The following is a 22,289-nucleotide window of genomic DNA, read 5'->3' as shown; positions in this document are numbered from 1 at the left end:
GAAGGCTGTCTAAAGATGTAAGCCCATCATCGGCCCAATTGGGATAAGTGGATAAGGCGGTTCGTGAGTGTTCGTCAAGCATAAAATACAATAATTCTGACAAATCGTTGAAGGAGAAGAAGAAAAAACAAAGTCGTCTCTCTCTCTCTCTATATATATATTTCCTTTGGGAGCAAGGCGGTCTATATCGCTCTCAACTCGTATACCCTACTACCCCATATATATATTCTTCTTCTTCTTCTTCCTTAACTCCATTTTCTCCTACCACAGTCTTTCTTTCTCTCTCTCTCACATCTCCCTGAGAAAACAAGGGACGAAATCGAAATCTCCTGCGTCTATTTTGATTTTTTTTCTTTTTCCCCTGAAATTGTTCGTTGATTTTTCCCTTCCGTATCTTGTTGTTGTTGTTGTTGTCAGGTACCAATTTTTCCCCCTTTGTTTATTTGCTTCAAATCATTTGTTTTTATCGTTCTTTGATTAATGTTGTGTTGGTAGCTCTAGGTTTTGCGAATTTTGTTTTAGATCTGATAACTAGGGCACCTCGATTTTACCCCGATAGAAAGAAAAAAAAAGTTCACGATTTTGTAACACCGATGTTGCGCGTTTTTTTAGGGATTTTAGCAAAATTAATCGTAGGTAAGAGCATATGATAGGGATTCGACTATGGAATCGTTTAGTTTTGTGCTTATTCTATTTCCTTATCGTTGTATATATATATATATATGTGTAAATCTATAATTGTTACATAGATTGGTTTCCTCGTATTTTGTGTTTTGGTGGGATTTATCAACAAACATTTCTAGAATCTGATTTTTCTTTTGTTTTGTATGTCTTTGTACAGAAGAACTTTGTGTGTGAATAGTTTACACCCAATTGCTCCAACACTGACGGGTACAGGATCTGGTTCTCTGTTTGTGGATTCAAGGAAGAATATGAGCTTTCACGTCAGGAGAGATAGGAACAACGGTGGTGACAGGTCACGATTCAATTCTCAGCAAACCTGGATACCTAGAAACTCATCATCTACCTCCGCGGCGGTGCCTATTGAGCCTACGTTTTTTCCTAATCCAGATAGAAATTCTGAAAACCGTGATGCTGCTGGTACTGCTTCCCATCCTGCTTATCCGCAAAGACAGCTAAACGGTTCTGGTCCTCCGCCCTATAACCAGCAACAGAGGAGTAATAACGTTGGTCCACGTCCACCTAACCGGCAAAGAAGAAATGATGCTCCCGGAACTCTGCCTGTTAACCACCAGCATCAAAGGAATGATTACATTGGTCCACCTCCACCTAATCAGCAAAGAAGAAATGATGCGGCGGGGATCCTGCCTGAGAACCAGCACCAAAGGAGTAATTTCGTTGGTCCACCTCCACCCAATCGACAAAGAAGAAATAATGCTTCTGGAGCTCTTCCTGATAATCGTCAAAGAGTTTCATCTAGGACGCGGCCTGTGTATCAGGGGAAAAGGGTAGCTAAGGAGGAGGATATTGTGGTGATGACAGACCCAAACTTGCCTCAACTTGTTCAAGAGCTACAGGAGAAACTGGTTAAGAGTTCTATTGAGTGTATGATTTGCTATGACAAGGTTGGGCGATCTGCCAATATCTGGTCTTGCTCCAGCTGTTATTCCATTTTCCATATGAATTGTATCAAGAGGTGGGCTCGAGCACCTACTTCTATTGATTTACTGGCTGAGAAAAATCAAGGTGATAATTGGAGATGTCCAGGTTGCCAATCTGTTCAGTTGACTTCCTCCAAAGAGATAAGCTATCGGTGCTTCTGTGGGAAGAGGAAAGATCCACCGTCTGATCCATATCTCACTCCACACTCATGCGGGGAACCATGTGGGAAGCCTCTGGAGAAAGAGTTTGCGGCTGCTGAGATAACTAAAGAGGATCTTTGTCCTCATGTCTGTGTGTTGCAGTGTCATCCTGGTCCATGTCCTCCTTGTAAGGCGTTTGCTCCACCTCGTAGTTGTCCTTGTGGTAAGAAGATGGTTACTACCAGATGTTCCGAGCGGAGATCTGTTCTTGTTTGTGGGCAACGTTGTGATAAGCTTCTCAATTGCGGGCGTCATCAATGTGAAAGGACATGTCACATTGGCCCTTGTGATCCTTGTCAGGTACTGGTAAATGCCACGTGTTTCTGCAAGAAAAAAGTGGAGACTGTCATTTGCGGAGATATGAATGTGAAGGGAGAGTTGAAAGCAGAAGATGGTGTGTATTCATGCAGTTTTAACTGTGGGAAGCCGCTTGGATGTGGTAATCATTTCTGCTCCGATGTGTGCCATCCCGGACCTTGCGGGGACTGTGACTTGCTTCCCAGTAGAGTTAAGACATGTTATTGTGGGAAAACGCGTCTAGAAGAACAGATCAGACAGAGTTGCCTGGACCCAATTCCTTCTTGTTCAAGTGTATGCAGGAAGCTTCTTCCTTGTAGGTTACATACTTGCAATGAAGTGTGCCATGCAGGTGATTGCCCGCCTTGTTTAGTCCAAGTAAATGAGAAATGCGGGTGTGGGTCAACATCCAGGGCTGTGGAATGCTACATAACAACTTCTTCAGAGACAGAGAAGTTTGTCTGTGCTAAGCCATGTGGGCGTAAGAAGAACTGTGGGAGACATAGATGCAGCCAGCGTTGCTGTCCTCTCATGAACGGGAAGAAGAATGATCGATCAGGCGATTGGGACCCGCACGTCTGCCAAATACCTTGTGGGAAGAAGTTAAGGTGCGGGCAACATTCCTGTGAATCTTTGTGTCACAGTGGACATTGCCCTCCTTGTCTCGAGATGATCTTTACTGATCTTACATGTGCTTGTGGAAGAACTTCGATTCCTCCACCACTACCGTGTGGGACACCTGTTCCTAGCTGTCAGCATCCATGCTCGATTCCTCAGCCTTGTGGCCATTCTGCTACGCATGGATGCCATTTTGGAGATTGTCCTCCTTGTTCTGCCCCTGTGGAAAAGAAGTGCGTTGGTGGCCATGTGGTTCTCAGAAACATACCTTGTGGGTTGAAAGACATTAGATGTAACAAGATTTGTGGAAAGACGAGGCGTTGTGGCATGCATGCTTGTGCCAGAAGTTGTCACCCAGAGCCTTGTGACAGCTACAATGAATCTGAAGCAGGTATGCGTGTTACATGTGGACAGAAGTGTGGTGCTCCTAGAAGAGATTGCAGACACACTTGTGCCGCACTCTGCCATCCTTCTGCGCCTTGCCCTGACCTAAGATGTGAAGTTCCAGTCACGATTACTTGTTCATGTGGTCGCATATCCGCTACGGTCCCTTGTGATGCTGGAGGACGAAGCGCCAACAGTTCTAATGTTTTCTCTGCGGCTTATGATGAAGCCTCTATATTGCAGAAGCTTCCAGCGCCACTTCAGCCTGTTGAGTCGAGCGGAAACCGAATCCCTCTTGGGCAGAGAAAGCTTTCGTGTGATGACGAGTGTGCTAAGCTGGAGCGTAAGCGGGTTCTTCAAGATGCATTTGATATTACTCCCCCAAATCTGGAGGCATTACATTTCAGCGAGAGTTCTGCTATGACAGAGATTATTTCAGACCTTTATAGGCGTGATCCGAAGTGGGTACTGGCTGTTGAAGAGCGCTGCAAGTTCCTGGTACTTGGGAAAGCCAGAGGAAGCACAAGTGCCCTTAAGGTCCATGTCTTCTGCCCGATGCAAAAAGATAAACGAGACACGGTTCGGCTTATAGCTGAGAGGTGGAAACTTGGTGTTAGTAACGCAGGATGGGAGCCAAAACGGTTTACAGTAGTTCACGTAACAGCAAAATCAAAACCGCCAACACGGATCATTGGAGCTAGGGGTGGTGCTATCTCGATAGGAGGGCCACACCCACCGTCCTTTGATCCACTGGTGGACATGGATCCTGGACTTGTGGTTGCCTTATTGGATCTTCCGAGAGAGGCAAATATCAGCGCCTTGGTACTGAGATTTGGGGGTGAATGTGAGCTTGTTTGGCTGAATGACAAGAATGCTTTAGCCGTGTTCCATGATCATGCCCGAGCTGCCACTGCCATGAGGAGGCTTGAGCACGGTTCAGTATACTATGGAGCTGTGGTTGTCCAGACCGGCGGGCAATCGTCTTCACATAGTAATGCATGGGGAAAATTACCTGGCGGCTCGGCGTGGGATGTTCACAAAGGAAATCCATGGAAAAAAGCTGTGATTCAGGAGAGTGATGACTCCTGGGGAGCTGAAGATTCCCCCATTGGAGGATCATCTAGAGATATTCAAGCCTCTGCTTTGAGATCAGCAAAGAGCAACAATCCAATTGCTACCTCGGTTAATCGTTGGAGCGTTTTGGAGCCTGAGAAGGCCAGCAGCACGTCCAGTTTAGAGCCAATTACTCAGCCTCAGATAGAAGAGAGCAGCAGTTCAAAAGCTGCGGATAAACAACCGGTGGAAGGCTCTGGTGAAGAAGTGGTGGATGACTGGGAGAAGGTATGTGACTGAGAGCATATGCCGATGACTGTGATTCTTTTTCAACTTCTTTTCGATGTATAAAAACGGCAGGTTGTTCAGATGTGTATGCGTGTGCGACTGCTGTGACGAGGTGGGTCTTACACCCATTTCAGAGCTTAGGTGTTAGTCAATGACGTGCCGTTTTTGTCTAGGCATCTTTGACGTTTATTTTGGTTATATGAACTATTTGATTGTTCTGTTGGGGGTATTGTGTGAACCGGCATGTTTTCTTTTTGAGATTGAAGAAATATGGTAACACTTTCTTTTGTTCTTAACAAATCCAACTTGAAGTAATAAATACATTCTAAGGTGATAAGGTTAATTCATTCACAGCACGCCTTTATCGCGAAACTATATGTTTCCATTGCCAACTAAAAGTTTAGGTAACGATCATTAAGAATATTGAGAAATATCTTTTTCTTTTTGGGTCAAATTTTGCCCACTAGCAAATTTTTTTATATTTCTAGAATAGTTATGTAGAACCGCGTTACGACATTAGGAATCATTATCAAAACAACAAAGATCAAAGGCTTCATTAGTCTCAATATTTTCATTTTCACTCTTTTGCAAGTTGACACCAAAAACACTCGCCGCCAGTTTTTTTTCCTGTCCTCTACTTGTATTACTAATATCTAAGTAGTTCAAAGTAACATTGGACTCGAGCTCATCCGATAACCCGGAAACGATATTCATCTAGTTGGTTGAACTAATCGCATTTAGGTGACTTAATTAGTATATATGTGATCAGTTTGATTCTCATCCTGATTCTCATACAAAAGTTGAGATAGAAGAAGAGCCACAAACTGAGAATCTTTGCTTTAGCTTTTGCCGCCCAATAGAATTATACCTTTTACATGGTTATTGCACTAAAGTAAAATTACAAGGAGAATCTTGAGAAGAAAAGATTGGGTCTTTTATTCTTCTTCTGTCACAATCTTTTTATTTTCCCATATAGTGAAAAGAAACAAATCGCTATATAAAGCTCACTACTAGAGAGAAGTGTTCTTTTATAAACAAACAACAAAGAAAGAAGAAAGAAAGAAATGTCTGTCCAAAAAGCTGTCAAGAGTTCTCATTACCAGGCAGAATCCAACATGGAACAAGATGTAATAAGAATAAGTCAACTGTTATTAGTTTCTTTCATTAAGTTTTCTTTTTGTATTTGTTGGTAATTTTCATATTTTGTATTGCAACTAACAAAATCAAACTTGATTATTAGATCGTTAGAAAAGCATGGGTCTTTAAGCCAAGTGGTCTTAATTTCATATGGGGAGGTGATTCTCAGTATTGGGTCATCCCTAAAGAAGACAGGTTTGGTATCTCTTTCAAATTGCATTATATAAATAACCGAATTAAACCAGTCTGATTCTGAAATTACACGTTTTTGGTTTTATGTGTTTAAAACTGGAGTTTCTTTTGTTTTCAGGACGCCTGCTGAACTAAAGATGGTGAGTTGGTTAGAAGTAACCGGTTCGTACGACAAGATAGAGCCAGGCAAAACATACCGAATCGGTTTTAAAATCTCGTTAACAGCTGATGCAACCGGATGGGACCAAGCTCCGGTTTTCATGTCAGCTAAAATTGGAAAGAAAGGGAAGACAATTTGGAAGAGGATCAAATCGCTTAACAATAATATTGAGAAACTCAAAGCTGGAATCGGACCAGTTAACATACCAGATGATACTGATGGTCGGTTTGAGGTCTTTGTCAGTCCCAATATAACCATTAACCAAGCTTCAATTTGGTTTGTATGAAGTGTGGACTGGAAAATGGAAGACAGGTTTGTTGATCTATGAAGCTTTTGTTGAAGAAGTGTAAAAGAGATTATGAATCAGTTCTTAAACTTCAATGTGCCAAGAACCATTTCAATGTGTATATACATATATAATCCCCATTAATAAGAATCAAGTTGTGCACATACACGCACACAACCTTTACAAATATTCTCAGCTCCAACTATAAACAAAGAGCTGATAAATCTTGTGTACCTAACAAAATAAGATCTATATCCCAACAAATTGATCTGTTCTTTCATCTGAAAGACTAAAAATGCTGGCTTACACCTATGGGAGAATTCCGAAGACAGCCGCTTATGACGTGCAAGTACAAGGCGAGGCACACAGTGATTATAACAGAAGATTTGGCTCCGACATAACCAACTACTTGGCGTCCTCTGTCTGTGACCTCTTCATTAACCACATTGATACTTTTTCTGAAACCTTGAAACGTTTTCAACATTATAAATGCGATAATTGATCTTGTCGTTTCTAATGTCACTCTTCCTGTTACATCGAACATAAACCTTCGATTGCTCGGAACAGCCAATGTCGTTGAGATAGTCTCAGCCCAGCCATTGCTCTTGATCCCATCTCCTGATTCCGAAACCATCTTGCTTCTAGAGGAACCATTGCTCTTCAAATCGTCACCATCAATCTCTTCAATCACATTGCTAGACTTTGAAGATGTAAACACTTCATGAGATGTCCTAACGAGAGTCTCGAGAGCATTGTTACAAACCGAAACCAGAACGTCCTTAACACTATCCTGATGTTTCGGATTCGTCAACCCTTCAAAGATTTGATCATAAGTATTGATATCCATCGTCTTGTCAAGATACACAGCAACTGCAGTGCTGGTGAATCTCTGAATACAATCAGCTATAAGCTCTCTACACTTATCATCACAAAGCAAACTCACCCACCTAGGAGGTATCTCTGAAGAATCAGAACCCTCACATTTGACACCACTCTCGAGCTCATCAGAGTAAAAGCCAAGAATAAGATTCTTAGCAAAGCTACCAACAACAACTGAAACAAAACCAGATCCAGCCTTTGAGAAAACCTTATCAATCACTCTATCAACAACACTAGACTCAGATTTCCCAATTCCTGAATCACCAACACTAGCCGATTCGAGATTATTATACCCACGAAAGACACCAATCGTCAGAGCCTGAGAAACCCTAGAGACAGAATCCGTAAACTCATTCGACTTGGTGATCTTGGCGATCTGCCTCAAGCTATTGGGGATATCGTCTGAATCGGAACTGAGAAAAAGCTTCAAGTCTCGTGTAACGATACTCACGGTCTCAGCTGAATCAGAGATCAATTCAGCAACAGAGAAAAAAGCTCCGAGAATCTTGAAAAGACGTTTCCTTTTTCTGGCGACGGATGGCAAATGATAAACCTTGTAAACTCCATAACCAGAAACTCCAGAAATCGCCATTAGAATCAGCCGTTTCCTTCTTCTCTGAGATAAAAAGATACCCTTTTCTCCCAATCGAAGAAGGTCCATTCAACAACAATCGAATCTCACCAACAAAAAAAATCACACCTTTATAGAGAGAGAGAGAGAAAAAAAAGGATCTAGAGAGAAAACTAGGGTTTGTGATTGTGATCCGAAAAACGGGTAATTATACGAATGAGATTCTGTTATTGACCCTAACAACATGAATCAATTTAATTAGGAGATAAGAGAGGAGAGGAGGATAAGGAACATAGAGCGATGCATGAAAATGAAATTGGCGTGATTTGTGAGGACCAAGACGACAATTCAAGGTTGGAACTTGGTAGAGAGACTCAGAGACGACAAGTTGGATAACTAAATTATATAAATGTAAACATTTAATTTCGGTTCGGTTTGATTGGATAACGAACCGTCCACAATAACGAACCTTATGGGAATCTGAATCTTCCCACCAATTTTGTTTTTAATGATATCGATTTGTGCTACCGGACAAGTGGACATGTTGATTTTTATAGACAAGAACTTTGTGTGGCAATGCAAGTTTTGGATTATTATGGAAGTGGCATCAGATGATTTGGTGCAATTTTGCTGAAAACATATCAGAGTGTTTTCTTCTTCTTTTCTTTCATATATTGTGATTAATCAAAAACATCACAATAGCTTTTTGCCATGTGTTTCTAACAAAATCCATTTGTTTTGTTACTGTCGGTTTATTCTCTAGACTTTGTTTTTTTCCGCTACTTGTTTTCTTTGTAATTTTTGTCAAAAACTTTGAAAACGGTATAAATACTTCACAGTGATACCAAGAAAAAGTACATCACATTAGTTAATTTGGTTAAACTTAAACATGTATTGCACTTCAATTCAATACTACATGTTTTCAGTCAGAAGTTTGTTTATTAGCTATTGTTAGGTTGGGCCTAAACAAAAAAGCTTAATGGGTAGAATTCACTTTCAAAAGCTCACTTATATAAGGGATTGCCCAAACTTGAAAGCTATTTTAGGTCTAGGCATCTAGGAATACCTTGAAAATCTAATCGTAGAAATCATCTTCAAAATCTAGTTTTCAGAAAATAGTGTTTTCAGGTTATATAGCCGTTTACTAAAATTCTTCTCCTTTACGCTGTGTGATGTTTTAATAATAGGTATTTCTTTGAAAACAAGTCCTTTAATAGTTAATCATTTGGAATCTTATCATCTACTGTATTTGATTAATAATTTTAAAAAAAACGAATAGGCATAAATAATTGACAGTATATTAATAGTTGTTTCTGGAAGCATTGACAGTTCTACTTCCGACATGGCTCCACATGTTGTTCTTATCTAATTCTATCAGAAGAGAAGAGATGTATTCTTTTCTAATGCTATGTGCCTCATACCTACAAAAGTCCAAACCCACCAATGTTTTTCTCCCACGCTTCCTTATATCTGTGTCCGCACCACGTTTTCAATTTTTTGACTACTAGTTTAAATATAGGGATTTAGAAGTTTCTATTTATAGAACTAGAAGTAACAAAATATTTTAACCGAAGACAGGTATCGTAGTAGGGGGAATCAAACAAAGTCTGCAGTTTGATGTGAGTACTTGTCACAAGTTTAACCATCTTATCTCTTTAAAAATAAGAAACATTAGCTAAAATGGCTGATGCCTGATGATGATACATCTAAACAGAATCAAAAAATTCATTGACCCAAATCCAAATATAATCAATTTTAGCAAATATTACACGTATGGTCGTTAGGAACACTTCTAAAATATAAATCGATGATCTCTTCCGTCTTATTTTTCTTTTGTTAATAATGGTTTTCAGTCTTCAGTCAATAATTGAAGAGAATGTATTTAAATTATACCTTAACATAACTTTTTTTTTTTTTTGTCGACTTATACCTTAACATAACTTAAACAAGAAAAATGAAAGGAAGACATAATAAACTAAACATGTTCGACATACAAACTATTCTTATATATTTTTCCACGTATCGACGACAGATCCACAAGCTTGACTATTCCCGTACATTCAGGCTTTGACATTCTGTATTTTTTTGACATTTATAAATTGAACAAAGAAAAACAATAAACGCGAGAAAATCGAAGGCGGCGTAAATTACTACATGGGTATGATGAGTCTTATATGACTTATCCAATACTACTAGGTTAATTTTTATTCATTTGATCAACTCATATAAACTTCTGGTTGAAAATATTCATATATGTGTGATGATGCAGTAGTAATATAAGTGGAAACTATATACTTATGTGATAACTTGTCCAATCAGCAACGTTTCAGTCGAATTCTATGTTAAATTAATGATTGGTTTCGACCGACGGGACCTTCGTCGAGTACTGCTCTCTCCAACACTATTTCGACTATTTTATATTCGTAAAACCAACCATCCTTTAATATGATTAACCTCTAAACAAATCCTTAAAGTCACGTTTGATTCTCTCAATTATTTTCCTCCTTTAACACTCTTTTATAAGTTTATTATTATTTTTAAAAATAAATCAACATTTAAAACCCCTTAAAACCACATCACACAACCCATCATTCAAACAAAGACAAAAACAAAAACCATTTTACCAACCAAAAAAAACAGAAGAAAACAGAGAGCATGAAACAAAACCAGAACAAGTTCTTGAGGATAATCTCAACACCTCTTCGAGCTTTAGGCAAGGCACGTGATCTTTACGTGAGAAGCATCACCGGTTGCGCAGCTAAGACTCATTATTCCTCCTCCGCCTCAGTATCAGCTCCTTTTGCTAGGAGTCGGAGCTCCTCCTCCGCCGCCTTCTCATCATCCGCGTCTTCCCGGAGAACAACAGATTTCGGGATAGATGAAGATTACAGCGAGCTAGTGAGAGCAGCGTCGGTAAGGAGTTTAGGGCACAAGAGTGAGATAGACATGTTGATACAAGAGAAGCTGCAACAACAGAAGCAACAGAGGCAAGGAGGAGGGTTGCCTAAGAGCTCGAGCGTTGGGATGGCGAGGATAGAGGAAGACGAAGAAGCAGAGGAAGGATCAGTGAATCCGAAGATGAAGAAGGCTAAGAAAGTCTCTGATCTTTTGTATCCTCGTAGCAAATCCTACGCTGTTACTAGTAGCCCTAAATTGTAATTTCTTCTTCTTTCTTCTTCTTGATTTTAATTAGTATCTCTTGTGGATTGATTTATCATATTTTTATAGCTCCCTTTTGTGCGTTGTGAAAATAATAATATTAGAAGTAGCTCAACCTATTCTCGCTTCAACTCCAATTTTGGTTCAATTCGTAAGGTTTAAGTTTTTAAGTTTTAGCTTTCATTGATATACGTAAATATGGGTATAAATTCGATTTTATTACTTAAGCGTGGATTTAATTCCACAAGGGTACTAGTTTTAGTAATTTTCTTGCCTTTGTTAATTCATGACTTCACATATCAGAATGGTACTAGGTAGAATAATTGTATGGAGATTTACGATCCTCGTAACTTATTATTAATCAGTTGAGATCTCATAAAGTTCTTTTTAGATACATTTTCAGAATTTATTTTGGTGTTGTATATATGCATCTCAATCAGTTTTCGGATTTATCATTGTCACTGATAAAGTTGTTTTTTAGATATGATTACTGAATATTATATGCAAGGAAAGCATTGTCCTTTACCACTAAATCACGGAAAGCTTAATATGAAATATCGAGGTTTGTAATCTTATCTTTCGTGTTTTTTTTATATAAATATTATTGTTGTCTTGTCCACTGGCCACTGCCAAACGAAATCTACTTTACCTAATCAAAAGTATAGTACATATAGGGCTGCTCCACTGTTAAAGTAATGCTTTTCTTTAGTTAATCCGAATATCGACAAATATGCAAAATACACTGAATCAGGATATCTCAGGTTTTCTCGATTTTAAATAGAATTATTTTCTTATCATTTCGTTGCGAGTTAGTGACTTTGTGTGTCATTTAACAATTCAATATACTTGTTCCTAAGACGAGCTTACATGGGACTCGAGAGACTGAATACACCAACATAGATGGAATATTCTAACGATTGAATAGCTCAGTCCTAGATATTCTAACCCCCACTTATTTAATTGTTCATCTATCGGCAAATACCAAAAAAATCTGCTAATCACCTTTTGAAGTTGTAAATGTTAGAATTTCCGATTCACTTGGAGAAGAGCATGATGACACAGAGCAGTAGTCATTGATTTGACGTAAGATTACAGTAAAATTTGGTACAAAAGACAATCAAAAGCGATAAGAGTTTTATGGTTTATGGTGTTGGAGCGTTTTTGGATTGCATTAGAGTCTCCAAAGATTCCCTTCTCTGTAAGCTGCTGTATCTATAAAGCCAAAAAAAAACTATGTATAGCGGTTGAAGAAAAAACCATCTCTTGTTTTCTTATCCTACTTGTCACGCCGGTCCTTGGGGAGTAAATCAGCCTTCCTCAATCTGAACCTGAATCTCAGGCCTACATGAAAGAACACATCAGAGTCAGGACTACTATCACAACATCTGATTTGCAATTCTTCTACATTTTATTCAGTTAAAACGATATGCGGTCTTAAAAACTGCTGAAAAAGCAAAGTAAGCATTACCAGTGTTTCTAGAGAGGAACTTCAGAAGCTCATCGATGATGATAACCTGCATTTTTTACAGATATATTCAAATTAAGTAATCGTTATTTAGGAATTTAGTTTCTTCTAAAAATATTATCTCATAGCTGAGAGATCCGCCCACTGTCATGCTTTTCCTTAACAAATTTGCATCCATATGAGAGAACTAAGGTGGTAAATGGTAATGTTCGATTCCAGCGTGAAGGTTCCTAAAGAGTTCTACTAGACTATTCAGAGTAGGAAAAAAGTGAAAAAACTTACTGGAAACGAAAGATACAGAACGGCAGTCCACTCGGCCCAGGATAAAGGTGTGACCTATAAAGAAGTGAACATGGGAATGAAACGAAGAAAACAGGTACGCCAGTTTTTGTACAAGGTTGTCGGAGGAGGAGAAACTTACAGAAAATAAGACTGCTAGTGGATGAACATATAATATTAGTATGTGCAGAAGCATCGTCAGGATAATTGAACCAACAAGCCATAAATTACTCCTTGGGGTTATAACCCTGCAATCACACAGCTTTTTTACTTAGAGTTGCCTAATCCAATGTTTGTTCGTGGATGACACTCCACCACTTATAGTCTATACAATGGGATTATATTGTGTAGCATAGTTAAGAATCCCTAATGTAGTGCATTATATGAATTATGATGCTAGCAAATCATAACAGAAATAAGTCGGAAACAAGGAAAGAAGGAAAGAAAGAAGAAGCTACGCTTACAGAAGGGATTGATTTTCGCTGAGGTTATTTAGAGCATTAAACATCTCGACAACAACAAGTACTGTCATAGCCACAGTAGATGGATGCCGATCCTCAAATATGCTGCAGGGATAAGTTGTCTCTCTAAGTGCACACGTTTCAAAGTTCATCTGAAATGAGATTATTCATTCTATAAGAGATAATAACGTTGGATATGAATCGTTTGATCCGTAACTTCGAAAATGTGGAGGTTGACACACATGAATGGTGAAATAATCTGAAAGATGTAGCTGGAGATAAACCTAACCAGTTCACTGTAAGTCAGTTTGGGACCACCATCAGAGTAAATAAACCACCATATAAAGCCAGCAACAGTTGCCAGGCCAACATAAACTGTAAAGAAAGAAAAACAAATCAGGCAGATAGGTCGCACAGATGATTAAGATAAGTTACAGAGCCAACATTTTCTAGCTTACCTCCGATAACCAAATAGCGGAAGAATAACCACCCAGTGACCACTGCTTCACCAACCTAGAATTCAACAACCGTCAGAGCAATAAGGTCTGAGTAGTGGAAAGAAAGGCACACTACAGGCATACGACTGAGAAGTTCTAAATCCCTTCTTCAAGTTAAATGACAAAGTCTACGCACCATCATCACTAAAATGCATAATATTTGTAACGGCCAAAGAGAGATGAAAAGCATCATAAAACCTAATGCATAAGCAGTGAATTCAAAGAGATACTGTCCAATTACAGCTGCTACCTTTCGAGGTTTTGCCTTCATAACATCGGAATCTTGTTTGTTAAAGCCAATGGCAGTGGCAGGCAATCCATCGGTTACCAAATTGACCCACAGAAGTTGAACCTACATTTGTTTACCATAACAATCATAGACTTAGAAAAGCTTAATAACAGTAAAAGACTATCACAAAGTGATGCAATTGGACTGACAAAATAAAGACTACAAAAGCTACTTCCACGCTAAACAAACTCACAGGTGCCAAGGTATCAGGGATTCCCAGTACAGCTGCAACAAATATACAGACCACTTCCCCTATATTTGAAGAGATCATGTATCTAATGAATTGCTTCGTGTTATTATATATAGCCCTTCCTTCTGCAACAGCCTATCAAGAAGCGTTAATTTATATCAGACTGGGGAGAAGGAAGGTCAACTAAGATTTGCATAATTTGATAAATGTGATATATGAATATCGGAAGTGTATGCCAGAATCAAGCACAAAGGAAAAACTCTTAGAATAATATAAGGAAGCAAACATACCGCAACGATTGAAGCAAAATTATCATCAGCCAAAACCATATCCGAAGCACTCTAGAAATCAAAGCAATGTGAGAAAAATCATGTTAAACGCAGCATGGAAATATGAACCCTTGGTAAGCCAGTTTATTGAAAAAAGGAACAGTCCAGTATTAGTAGCTTAACTAGTCTGCACTCGCATTGCATTGTATCACTACTATTGCACAAGCAATAACCAGAAACTTATTCACTATATTTTCGTTTCAATTGCAACTTAAGGATGAAAGATAACGACTGCGTAAGAAACTCATAATTGGAGGACATAATTACGAAGTCCGAATGGGAGGAAGAGAGCACGGTAAAAGCACATGGACAAGAGATAATGGATAGTATTTAAAAATGATGATTAGTTTGAATAATACAACAAAATCAAGTGACACTGGAATACATGATACTAATTGAAAGCAAACACTAGGTATATACCTTTGCTACAGCTGTTCCAGAACCCATGGCTATCCCAATGTCAGCTTTCTTTAATGCAGGAGCATCATTCACGCCATCACCAGTCATTGCCACCTAGGAGGATAAGGTTCATGAGTGCGACAGTTAAAAGCAAGAACTTTATTTTTTTAATAAGTATATTACAAACTTGACATGTTGAAACAAAGCCATGAATACAAAATAAGAATGCCTGTGTACTGAATCGCAGACAAAACGAAGAAGTGTAATGAATGAAACTTAGTGACCAGGGAATTACCACTTCATTTTGGTTCTGTAGGGCTTCAACAAGCATCCTCTTGTGGGATGGTTCAACCCTACACAATAAGAAAAGCAGTAGAAAATTCTGGTCTCTATAAATGACTATAACTAGAACTTAGGAGAAGAAAAGAGAAATACATGTCATAACTAAACATTCAGTTCCATGATTCTAAATACTCTAAATACTATCAATAAAATAAATACAGGAACACATACCTGGAAAAAAGTGTCATCCGTCGCAATGCTAGAGTTTGCTGCACAGCTGGAAGCCTTTCAAATTCAGAAGCGGTGTAGGACATACCAGAAAAATCACCCAGATTGTCGAAAGCCCCTATTTTTCTACATAGTGACTCTGCTGTGGACTGAAGTTTCATGCTAATCAGAATAAATACAAAAAAAGATGGAGATAATCAACAAACCGCATGCTCAGTTTTCCAGTACCTTGTTATCCCCAGTAACAACTATAACACGTATCCCAGCAGTCATACATGCAAGCATAGCATCTCTCACTTCTTCTCTTGGTGGATCAAGCATTCCCACCTTCAAAGAAAGCACAAGATGAGTCAGTCCTCAACAGTAAACGGAAAATGGTGAGTGTTTAGTAAACTGAATTGAACCCATCATATTTGAAAGAAAGGCGTACCAACCCAATAAACGTCAGGTCGTTCTCGTTATCATAGGAAATAGATTGTAGACCCTGGGGAACGGTTTTAAATGCTAATGCTAAACATCTCAATGTTTCATCGCCAAAACTGTTGCAAACCGTTAACAGAAAAATCACTATTAGAATTAAAAATACAAGCATAGAAAGATGGCATTACAAGTCATATGAAAATGTAATCAGTATGAATTAAACGAGTTGATCTCTAACCTGTGGAACCTCGACTCAAGCTCTGAGCGGGCAGCAGCAGTTAGAGGAACAACAGATCCATCACTGTTGCAGAGAAGTTTAGTACACCTAGCTATTATACTCTCTGGAGCACCCTTTGAGAACATTACATCCATTTGCTTATGGCTACATAGGACGCTCATCATTTTACGGTCACGTGTAAACTCCAAAACATAAACCTGAATGGATTTATGATAAAGATGATCATCAATTACTCAAACTAAATTACAATGAATTATATGAAACATAATGTTCCCAGGTCAACATTAACTTCTAATTATACTGGTGCTCTTAATATAGCTATCTAGTGCAGAACGAAACCCTCATATAGTTTTACACAGGAAGTTACGAGCTTCTTCTGGAGCTCAACAAAGACAAAAACAGTGTGAAATGCATTGACTACTATAAATTCAGGGTATCGTATATCTCAATTTCATAGTTTCCAGAAAACTACAGCAGCAAATAGGTATACATGGAAAAAACAAAGATGGCAAGTAAAACTGATATAAAAATTTACTTAGTCCAACTCTGGTATTTCTTTCCTTTCAGTTAAAGGCATGAATAATGATGGTCAACATAACAAAATAGTATAGTTTTAATAGAGTCACACCTTTTTAAATTGGTTTTCCCAGTAATGGTTGCAATATGATGCACGTTCATGCTTGCTCAACATGTTTAGAGCAGAAGGCATTGAATCAAAACCAGGGAGCCCAACCTAAAAAAATAAGAAACAGAAGTAACTTGGATTGTCAATCAAATATTCTAGCCTTAGTAAGATATGATGATAAACAATATGACCCCGCAGATGGTCACTCAAGTCTATAGAGAAATTATTTGTTATGTTCCATGATTTTTCTTGTTGAGGAAACAAATTCTACTAAAGAAATATTTCACACACAGAAACACAAACCTTTTCTGCAAGAACTCGAAGAGCAACTTCAGTTGACTCTCCAATTTTTTCATAAGAATCCTTATCTGGATTGTATTGCAAAATGGAGTCGTTGCAGAGTGATGAACACATTGCTAAATGATGAAGGCAAGGTGACTGAGCAGGCAAGTCAAGCTGCAAAACAAATGAACATATAATCTTAAAAATGTTGTGTAGTGACAAGGCATGTACGTGTAGTTAGAAGCATGCTATTGATTTTGGTCTTTATTAATTCACAATAAAAAATAAATGAGATTTGTAATGAAAGGACTTCATAAAATCCAAAAAAACAAAAGAACTATGAGGAAAATGTATAAAATACGAAGGAAACCATCATTCTTGTAGACTATTAATTATTCGATTCTATTGACATCAAGTATCCAGATCGATTTTATTAAGCAGTCCTGAGATGAAATTCAGTTCAACCTGTAAGTGCTTGCTTGCATGGTAACAATTTGTGAATATGTAGGTAAACTACTACTAGTCACCCTCACAAGTGTCGTGTATGAATTAGTTGCTTAGTTACATAGTCTAGAAGAGAAGAAATAAGTACCTGCAGCCCATTGCTGTCAAAGACAGTACCTTCTGGCGCATAAGTTGTCCCACTAACACTGAATTCATTAATCATAGGACCATGCTCTGCAGATTGAACTACACATATCTGACATACATGCAGAAGAGTAAGACTATCAGAATGTTACCATTTGAGACAACACAATGAGAAACTCTACATGCAAAATTGTAATTACTGCAGTTTGTTATTCACAAAATCACAAGATCTACTAGCGAAATTGTTAAGGTTGTTAATCCTTCCTAACTAGACCTGAAGCTCTATTTAATTACTTCCCAGATGATCAAAAATATATGGTCATGTCATGTGTATGAACTACATTGCCAAGATTTTCCCATACAAGATGGGCCTAGAGACAATTCATATAGAAAACTGCAAGTGGCAGATACCAGTTAGAGTTAACACTTAACAGGCTTGAGCACTGGAGGTTAAAATGCTAACCTTAGACACCGACATCATATTGGTTGTCAATGTTCCAGTCTTGTCACTGCAAATTACAGTAGTGCACCCAAGCGTCTCGACAGATGGCAACGACCGTACAATAGCATTCAAACGAGCCATTTTCTTTGTTCCAAGAGCTAAACACCTAGATACCAAAAGCATCATAACCTATCTAAGCAACAATAGTATAACCCAGGAGTAGCCTCCTAACGTCGAAAATTACTTTTTCAAAACATTTTGGACTCATCCGACACTAGAGTGGCCTGAACTTGAATTAAAATTGTCACTTGATGATCACAAGAACCACCTACTGTAATTTCTGAGAAACCACTTGTTTCCATGATATCACTAGCGTTCCACATAAATCATCTTAAGTTTCAGCGACCATTTTCCTTTCTCATAATATTGCTATTTCCTAACAATGGAATTAGTGAACACTTACGTTGTAACAACAGCAGGAAGTCCTTCAGGAATAGCTGCAACAGCAAGGGCAACTGCAATCTGGGAAAATAAAAGTAAAAACAATCCTGTCACTAAACTTTAACTTATTGTTTAACAGTTTAACAGGACGGTACATCCGTCTTCAGTTATATCATATAAGCAAGGTTAAAATCCACACATTCCAGAACGAAATTTTCGATATAGGGACTTTCGATATATAAATGTTGAAAGTCGTTTAGAGGGCTGATAATTATCTGGTTATTTCTTTGAACCTGAATGCGTTCATTTCTAGGGATATCAGCGAAGAATGGAGAAGCAATATTTAACCTTTGATATTATAGAAAGAGTGGAACACACAAAACTGATTATGTATTTAACTAAGATTCAAATTTCTTTACCTTAAAATAGTGAATTGCGCCTTTAAAAAATCCACCATGAGAAGGGTCACTGAAGTGACCGATGTTGACAACCCACACAAGTACACAAATCCCCGCAATAACCTATATTAATATGTTTTGAGAGAACTTAAAGTTATAATAATATATCGATGAAAATTAACTATATCATATCTGCAAGAGATCTCTGTCACACCAAGTCACTTGACAAATCTTTTTTCTAATAAGATTCATCACTTTTCAGACACAACTAAGCAATGCTAATAACTGATACGATTGGACATCCAAGTCAATTTAAGTGCCTCTTTGAAACGTTGAAATCTTAAATTGTAAAAAGCAAAAAAAAACTGTCACCTTAGCCAAAAAGCTGCCAAACTCGTCCAACTTCTTTTTCAATGGAGTTGCCTCCTGTGACAATAGCATTTACAAGTAATAAGGAAAAGCCTAGTAGTTATAACGCACTTCAAAACAGATAGAAGAAACTCCAGATAGAATGCTGAAACTAGACTATACAGCAGGATACAAGTCTACCGTGCCAAAAGTGCAAAAGTGATGAACAATTCCGTGGCGGAAATTTTTGTTAATCACAGGTACACTGTAACCTCTTTTTAAAAGAGAGTTCTGACCAGGAACAAAGCATTTGAGAAGTGCAAATGGTGCATTTCCAGATAAAAACGAAAGCATATTGATAGCTTACGTCATCTGTGTGCAACATAGAATCATGTATGCTTCCCATCGCGGTGTTTGAACCAACTCCAACGACAACAGCTCTCCCCCTACCCGCGACCACATCAGTTCCCTGGGAATCATATAATATTCTACCATATTAAACACACTCTAATGGTGAGAGAAAAGTACGACTACTACAGCTAGTTAAAGTGCAAGGATGAAATAGCATTAGATCTCTAGATAAATCAAATGACTAGGCAATAGTATTATACAGCCCTAACAGGAAACGCATTATACAGAAATTTGGACCTAGGTAATGCAGCTATGAGTTATAACTCCTACCGAAAATAAAATATTCTTCTTGTCTTGATAGACAGCATTTGTTGTTAAAGTACAGTCAACATCTTTCTCCACAGAACAGCTTTCACCTGCAATTTCCGGGGGAAACAATTTGTAGTGAGTATGAGTGTAGTGTACTGTAAATGGTCATTTTGAATTTATTTACATGGAAAAAGATCCACTATTGTGGTTGAAAAGTTATGAGTAACACAGATGACATACCAGTTAGAATTGCTTGATCAACTCGAAACGTATTGCTAGACATTTCAATCATCCTAAGGTCAGCTGGAATCTTACAGCCCACTGTTTAGTGCATCAAGAGAAGCAGATTTTAGAATTTAGCAAAAGTCTAACCCATTGCCACAAAATTGCAATAAGATGGAATAGAAGTATAGAACAAATAAATATACCAGTAACTTCAACAATGTCGCCTGGCACCAGCTCTGTTGCTGGTAGGATAGAGAAGCACCCTGCAATTATATACAAGTTAATATGGAATGTCATCGACCTAGAGAGGACTTGCGGATATCCTACTACAACTGGAACAATGTTCCACGCTAAAATAAAAGCAATAGGGAAGTGTGCAGAAAATTTTCATAAACCAAGTCAATATCTGTCATTTAAGACAACACAGGGAATCATGAGCATAAAAAAGAAGATACTGGCTTGGCAGAAGAAAAGTTCGCTAAACAAGATACACAAAGTGTCTGTGGAGGAGATGATCTGCAGTTTAACTTTTTGTATTTTTAAGAAAAAACGACTGAAATAACAACAAATGGGGGAGACATTTGCATTGATAAAAATCGCTCGACATGTTATATCAGTACCATTTCGCATCACTGTAGCTATATTTGCTTGGTAGGCGCGTAGCTCCTACAACATAACAAAAGTAGAACATGCAAGATAGATAAGCAATACGAACTTCCAGCCAAAATAGATCTAATATTAGCATAATCTTGTACTGCCCGGTATATATAAAAGTAATTGATTTCCCGGATCTCTGATACATAACTGCAATGTAATCTATTGAACCCTAGCATGATAACTACCTCAAGAGCCTTCTCAGCATTAGTCTCTGTGATCACCCCCACTGCCGCATTTGCAGCCAATATCAGCAGAATTACCTGTGATGGAGTATAAGTTCAGACACGATTTGTGATACCAAAAAGAAGCTTCACAAGTAATATCTAGTATTATGGAAGTCTTGGTCAAGGTGCATTATATAATAAATTAATGGAATCATATAACAAGACTAAATCCTATAAATGCTGACCCTCAGCCAATGAAGATCTATTGTCTGCTTATAGATATCTTATATAGATCATAAAAAACTAATCAGCTTGAAAAGATCGACATAAATAATTAAATTTCAAAAAGACCATAGAGAAGAGAAGGAAACAAGGTTTTAAGTTTAAACTCCACCACAAAGAACCACTAGCCAGTTCAGTTTACCAGATATATTTTTTTAACAATCAAGCATTGCCAGTGCAAGTAGTAAAGAAGATGGTGCGACTTACAAAAGGCTCCAGAAATGCTGTCAAACCAGTCTCTCCGTTGGCCAAAGCCAATAGGAAAGACACAATTGCAGCCACGATCAATATCTTGACAAGCAAATCATCAAATTGTTTCAGAACTAATTTCCAGAATGGAGTTCCTGCGTTCAATTAAGAAGAAAAAATTGGCACATGTCAGTCAGAGGAGAACTCAACCCTCCTAGATAACATTATCAAAGACAGTTATAGACGAACTTACTTTTCTCTTCGGGCAGTACTGCAGATCATGTGAAGAAACATGCAAAAAACATTTAAAAGAAGATCAGAACTAAACAAGATAACTTTATAACAGTGTGTTTATTTGCTATCCTAGATGAAAAAAGGTACGCATTGTCCACTTATAGCCGACACCAATTTCATAGAAGCCGAATTTTAAACGGACAGACAATCATATGAAGGAATTTCGACTGAAGGACACTCACAGTGGGCAACAATATTGCAATTCATGCGGACTGTACAAGCAAAGGTAACAGAAAATATGTAGCCAGAGTATTTGACAAGTGATTTAGAATGCTAAAACTTATATAAGTACATGCCAAAACTATAGTCTACAGCTCACTTAAATTCTTAATTGAAAAGAACAAAAAACACCCTGTCATCATCATCTACCAGAAATCCCCCTATCGTGTCCTTGAGTGATCCTTTATATGAACACAAAATTTAAAAAGTGCAAGTGTAGTAGAAGTAATACATACCATTCCTGCCATAAAGCCTAGAATGTTGAACAACCTACAAAAACGGAGAAGAAAGTCAAAATTCAACATCATGGGTAGCTTCAAATTGACTTTAGCAAGTTGAAGTTTTAAATTCCAACAATGAAGATCTCAATAAGGTTCTACAGGTTCATACCTGAGAATCAGAAAGACCCTTCGTTGGGTCTACCCCAAAGAAATCAAGCACCTGCCCAAACAACACAATACAATCAACACCTAACAGAAACCTCAAAGATAAAAAAAAAAAAAAAAAAAAAAAAAAAAAAAAAAAAAAAAAAAAAAAAAAAAAAAAAAAAA

General features: G+C 37.9%; 4 protein-coding genes and 1 pseudogene across 5 annotated transcripts in view; 3 read left to right on the top strand and 2 right to left on the bottom strand.

The window, feature by feature from the left end:
* LOC104739626 (NF-X1-type zinc finger protein NFXL1) lies at positions 187–4,754 on the top strand. Of its 2 annotated transcripts, none has more exons than XM_019236006.1 (2): positions 187–411; positions 839–4,754. In XM_019236006.1, the coding sequence occupies exon 2, from the start codon at positions 933–935 to the stop codon at positions 4,473–4,475; it is 3,543 nt and encodes a 1,180-aa protein (XP_019091551.1). In that variant the 5' UTR covers positions 187–411; positions 839–932; the 3' UTR covers positions 4,476–4,754. The 2 variants fall into 2 exon arrangements, with proteins under 2 accessions (XP_019091551.1, XP_010458351.1); XM_010460049.2 differs by having other exon boundaries at positions 187–417; positions 842–4,754.
* On the top strand, positions 5,479–6,361 carry LOC104739623 (annotated as a pseudogene).
* On the bottom strand, positions 6,307–8,163 carry LOC104739625 (protein PHLOEM PROTEIN 2-LIKE A10-like). Its single transcript, XM_010460048.2, has one exon. The coding sequence runs from the start codon at positions 7,776–7,778 to the stop codon at positions 6,528–6,530; it is 1,251 nt and encodes a 416-aa protein (XP_010458350.1). The 5' UTR covers positions 7,779–8,163; the 3' UTR covers positions 6,307–6,527.
* LOC104739622 lies at positions 10,256–10,978 on the top strand. Its single transcript, XM_010460047.2, has one exon. It carries the CDS (start codon positions 10,344–10,346, stop codon positions 10,845–10,847), a length of 504 nt encoding a protein of 167 aa, XP_010458349.1. The 5' UTR covers positions 10,256–10,343; the 3' UTR covers positions 10,848–10,978.
* LOC104739621 (calcium-transporting ATPase 3, endoplasmic reticulum-type) overlaps positions 11,859–22,289 on the bottom strand; it is an 11,213-nt gene continuing 782 nt past the window's right edge. Inside the window, exons 2-34 of the mRNA XM_010460046.2 lie at positions 22,129–22,179; positions 21,975–22,008; positions 21,479–21,496; positions 21,244–21,380; positions 20,776–20,850; positions 20,554–20,599; positions 20,137–20,196; positions 19,949–20,029; positions 19,730–19,815; positions 19,416–19,517; positions 19,073–19,126; positions 18,722–18,823; positions 18,325–18,383; positions 17,883–18,027; positions 17,424–17,531; positions 16,853–17,005; positions 16,553–16,657; positions 15,925–16,121; positions 15,697–15,805; positions 15,495–15,593; positions 15,270–15,415; positions 15,052–15,109; positions 14,778–14,870; positions 14,319–14,369; positions 14,032–14,163; positions 13,800–13,901; positions 13,511–13,565; positions 13,342–13,427; positions 13,056–13,204; positions 12,734–12,839; positions 12,595–12,648; positions 12,316–12,361; positions 11,859–12,188 (exon numbers count right to left, since the gene is read on the bottom strand). Of these exons, the coding sequence (XP_010458348.1) occupies positions 12,124–12,188; positions 12,316–12,361; positions 12,595–12,648; positions 12,734–12,839; positions 13,056–13,204; positions 13,342–13,427; positions 13,511–13,565; positions 13,800–13,901; positions 14,032–14,163; positions 14,319–14,369; positions 14,778–14,870; positions 15,052–15,109; positions 15,270–15,415; positions 15,495–15,593; positions 15,697–15,805; positions 15,925–16,121; positions 16,553–16,657; positions 16,853–17,005; positions 17,424–17,531; positions 17,883–18,027; positions 18,325–18,383; positions 18,722–18,823; positions 19,073–19,126; positions 19,416–19,517; positions 19,730–19,815; positions 19,949–20,029; positions 20,137–20,196; positions 20,554–20,599; positions 20,776–20,850; positions 21,244–21,380; positions 21,479–21,496; positions 21,975–22,008; positions 22,129–22,179 (2,964 nt within the window). The 3' untranslated portion in view covers positions 11,859–12,123. The remainder of the gene's footprint in view (positions 12,189–12,315; positions 12,362–12,594; positions 12,649–12,733; positions 12,840–13,055; positions 13,205–13,341; positions 13,428–13,510; positions 13,566–13,799; positions 13,902–14,031; positions 14,164–14,318; positions 14,370–14,777; positions 14,871–15,051; positions 15,110–15,269; positions 15,416–15,494; positions 15,594–15,696; positions 15,806–15,924; positions 16,122–16,552; positions 16,658–16,852; positions 17,006–17,423; positions 17,532–17,882; positions 18,028–18,324; positions 18,384–18,721; positions 18,824–19,072; positions 19,127–19,415; positions 19,518–19,729; positions 19,816–19,948; positions 20,030–20,136; positions 20,197–20,553; positions 20,600–20,775; positions 20,851–21,243; positions 21,381–21,478; positions 21,497–21,974; positions 22,009–22,128; positions 22,180–22,289) is intronic.

Source organism: Camelina sativa, chromosome 14 (genome assembly GCF_000633955.1).
Source record: "Camelina sativa cultivar DH55 chromosome 14, Cs, whole genome shotgun sequence".
Classification (NCBI taxonomy): domain Eukaryota; kingdom Viridiplantae; phylum Streptophyta; class Magnoliopsida; order Brassicales; family Brassicaceae; genus Camelina; species Camelina sativa.
This window is presented reverse-complemented; position numbering and strand designations above follow the sequence as displayed.

Excerpts from the sequence above, each read along its gene's own strand:
- LOC104739626 (XM_019236006.1), top strand. The coding sequence starts at position 933 with ATGAGCTTTCACGTCAGGAGAGATAGGAACAACGGTGGTGACAGGTCA.
- LOC104739625 (XM_010460048.2), bottom strand. The coding sequence starts at position 7,778 with ATGGACCTTCTTCGATTGGGAGAAAAGGGTATCTTTTTATCTCAGAGA.
- LOC104739622 (XM_010460047.2), top strand. The coding sequence starts at position 10,344 with ATGAAACAAAACCAGAACAAGTTCTTGAGGATAATCTCAACACCTCTT.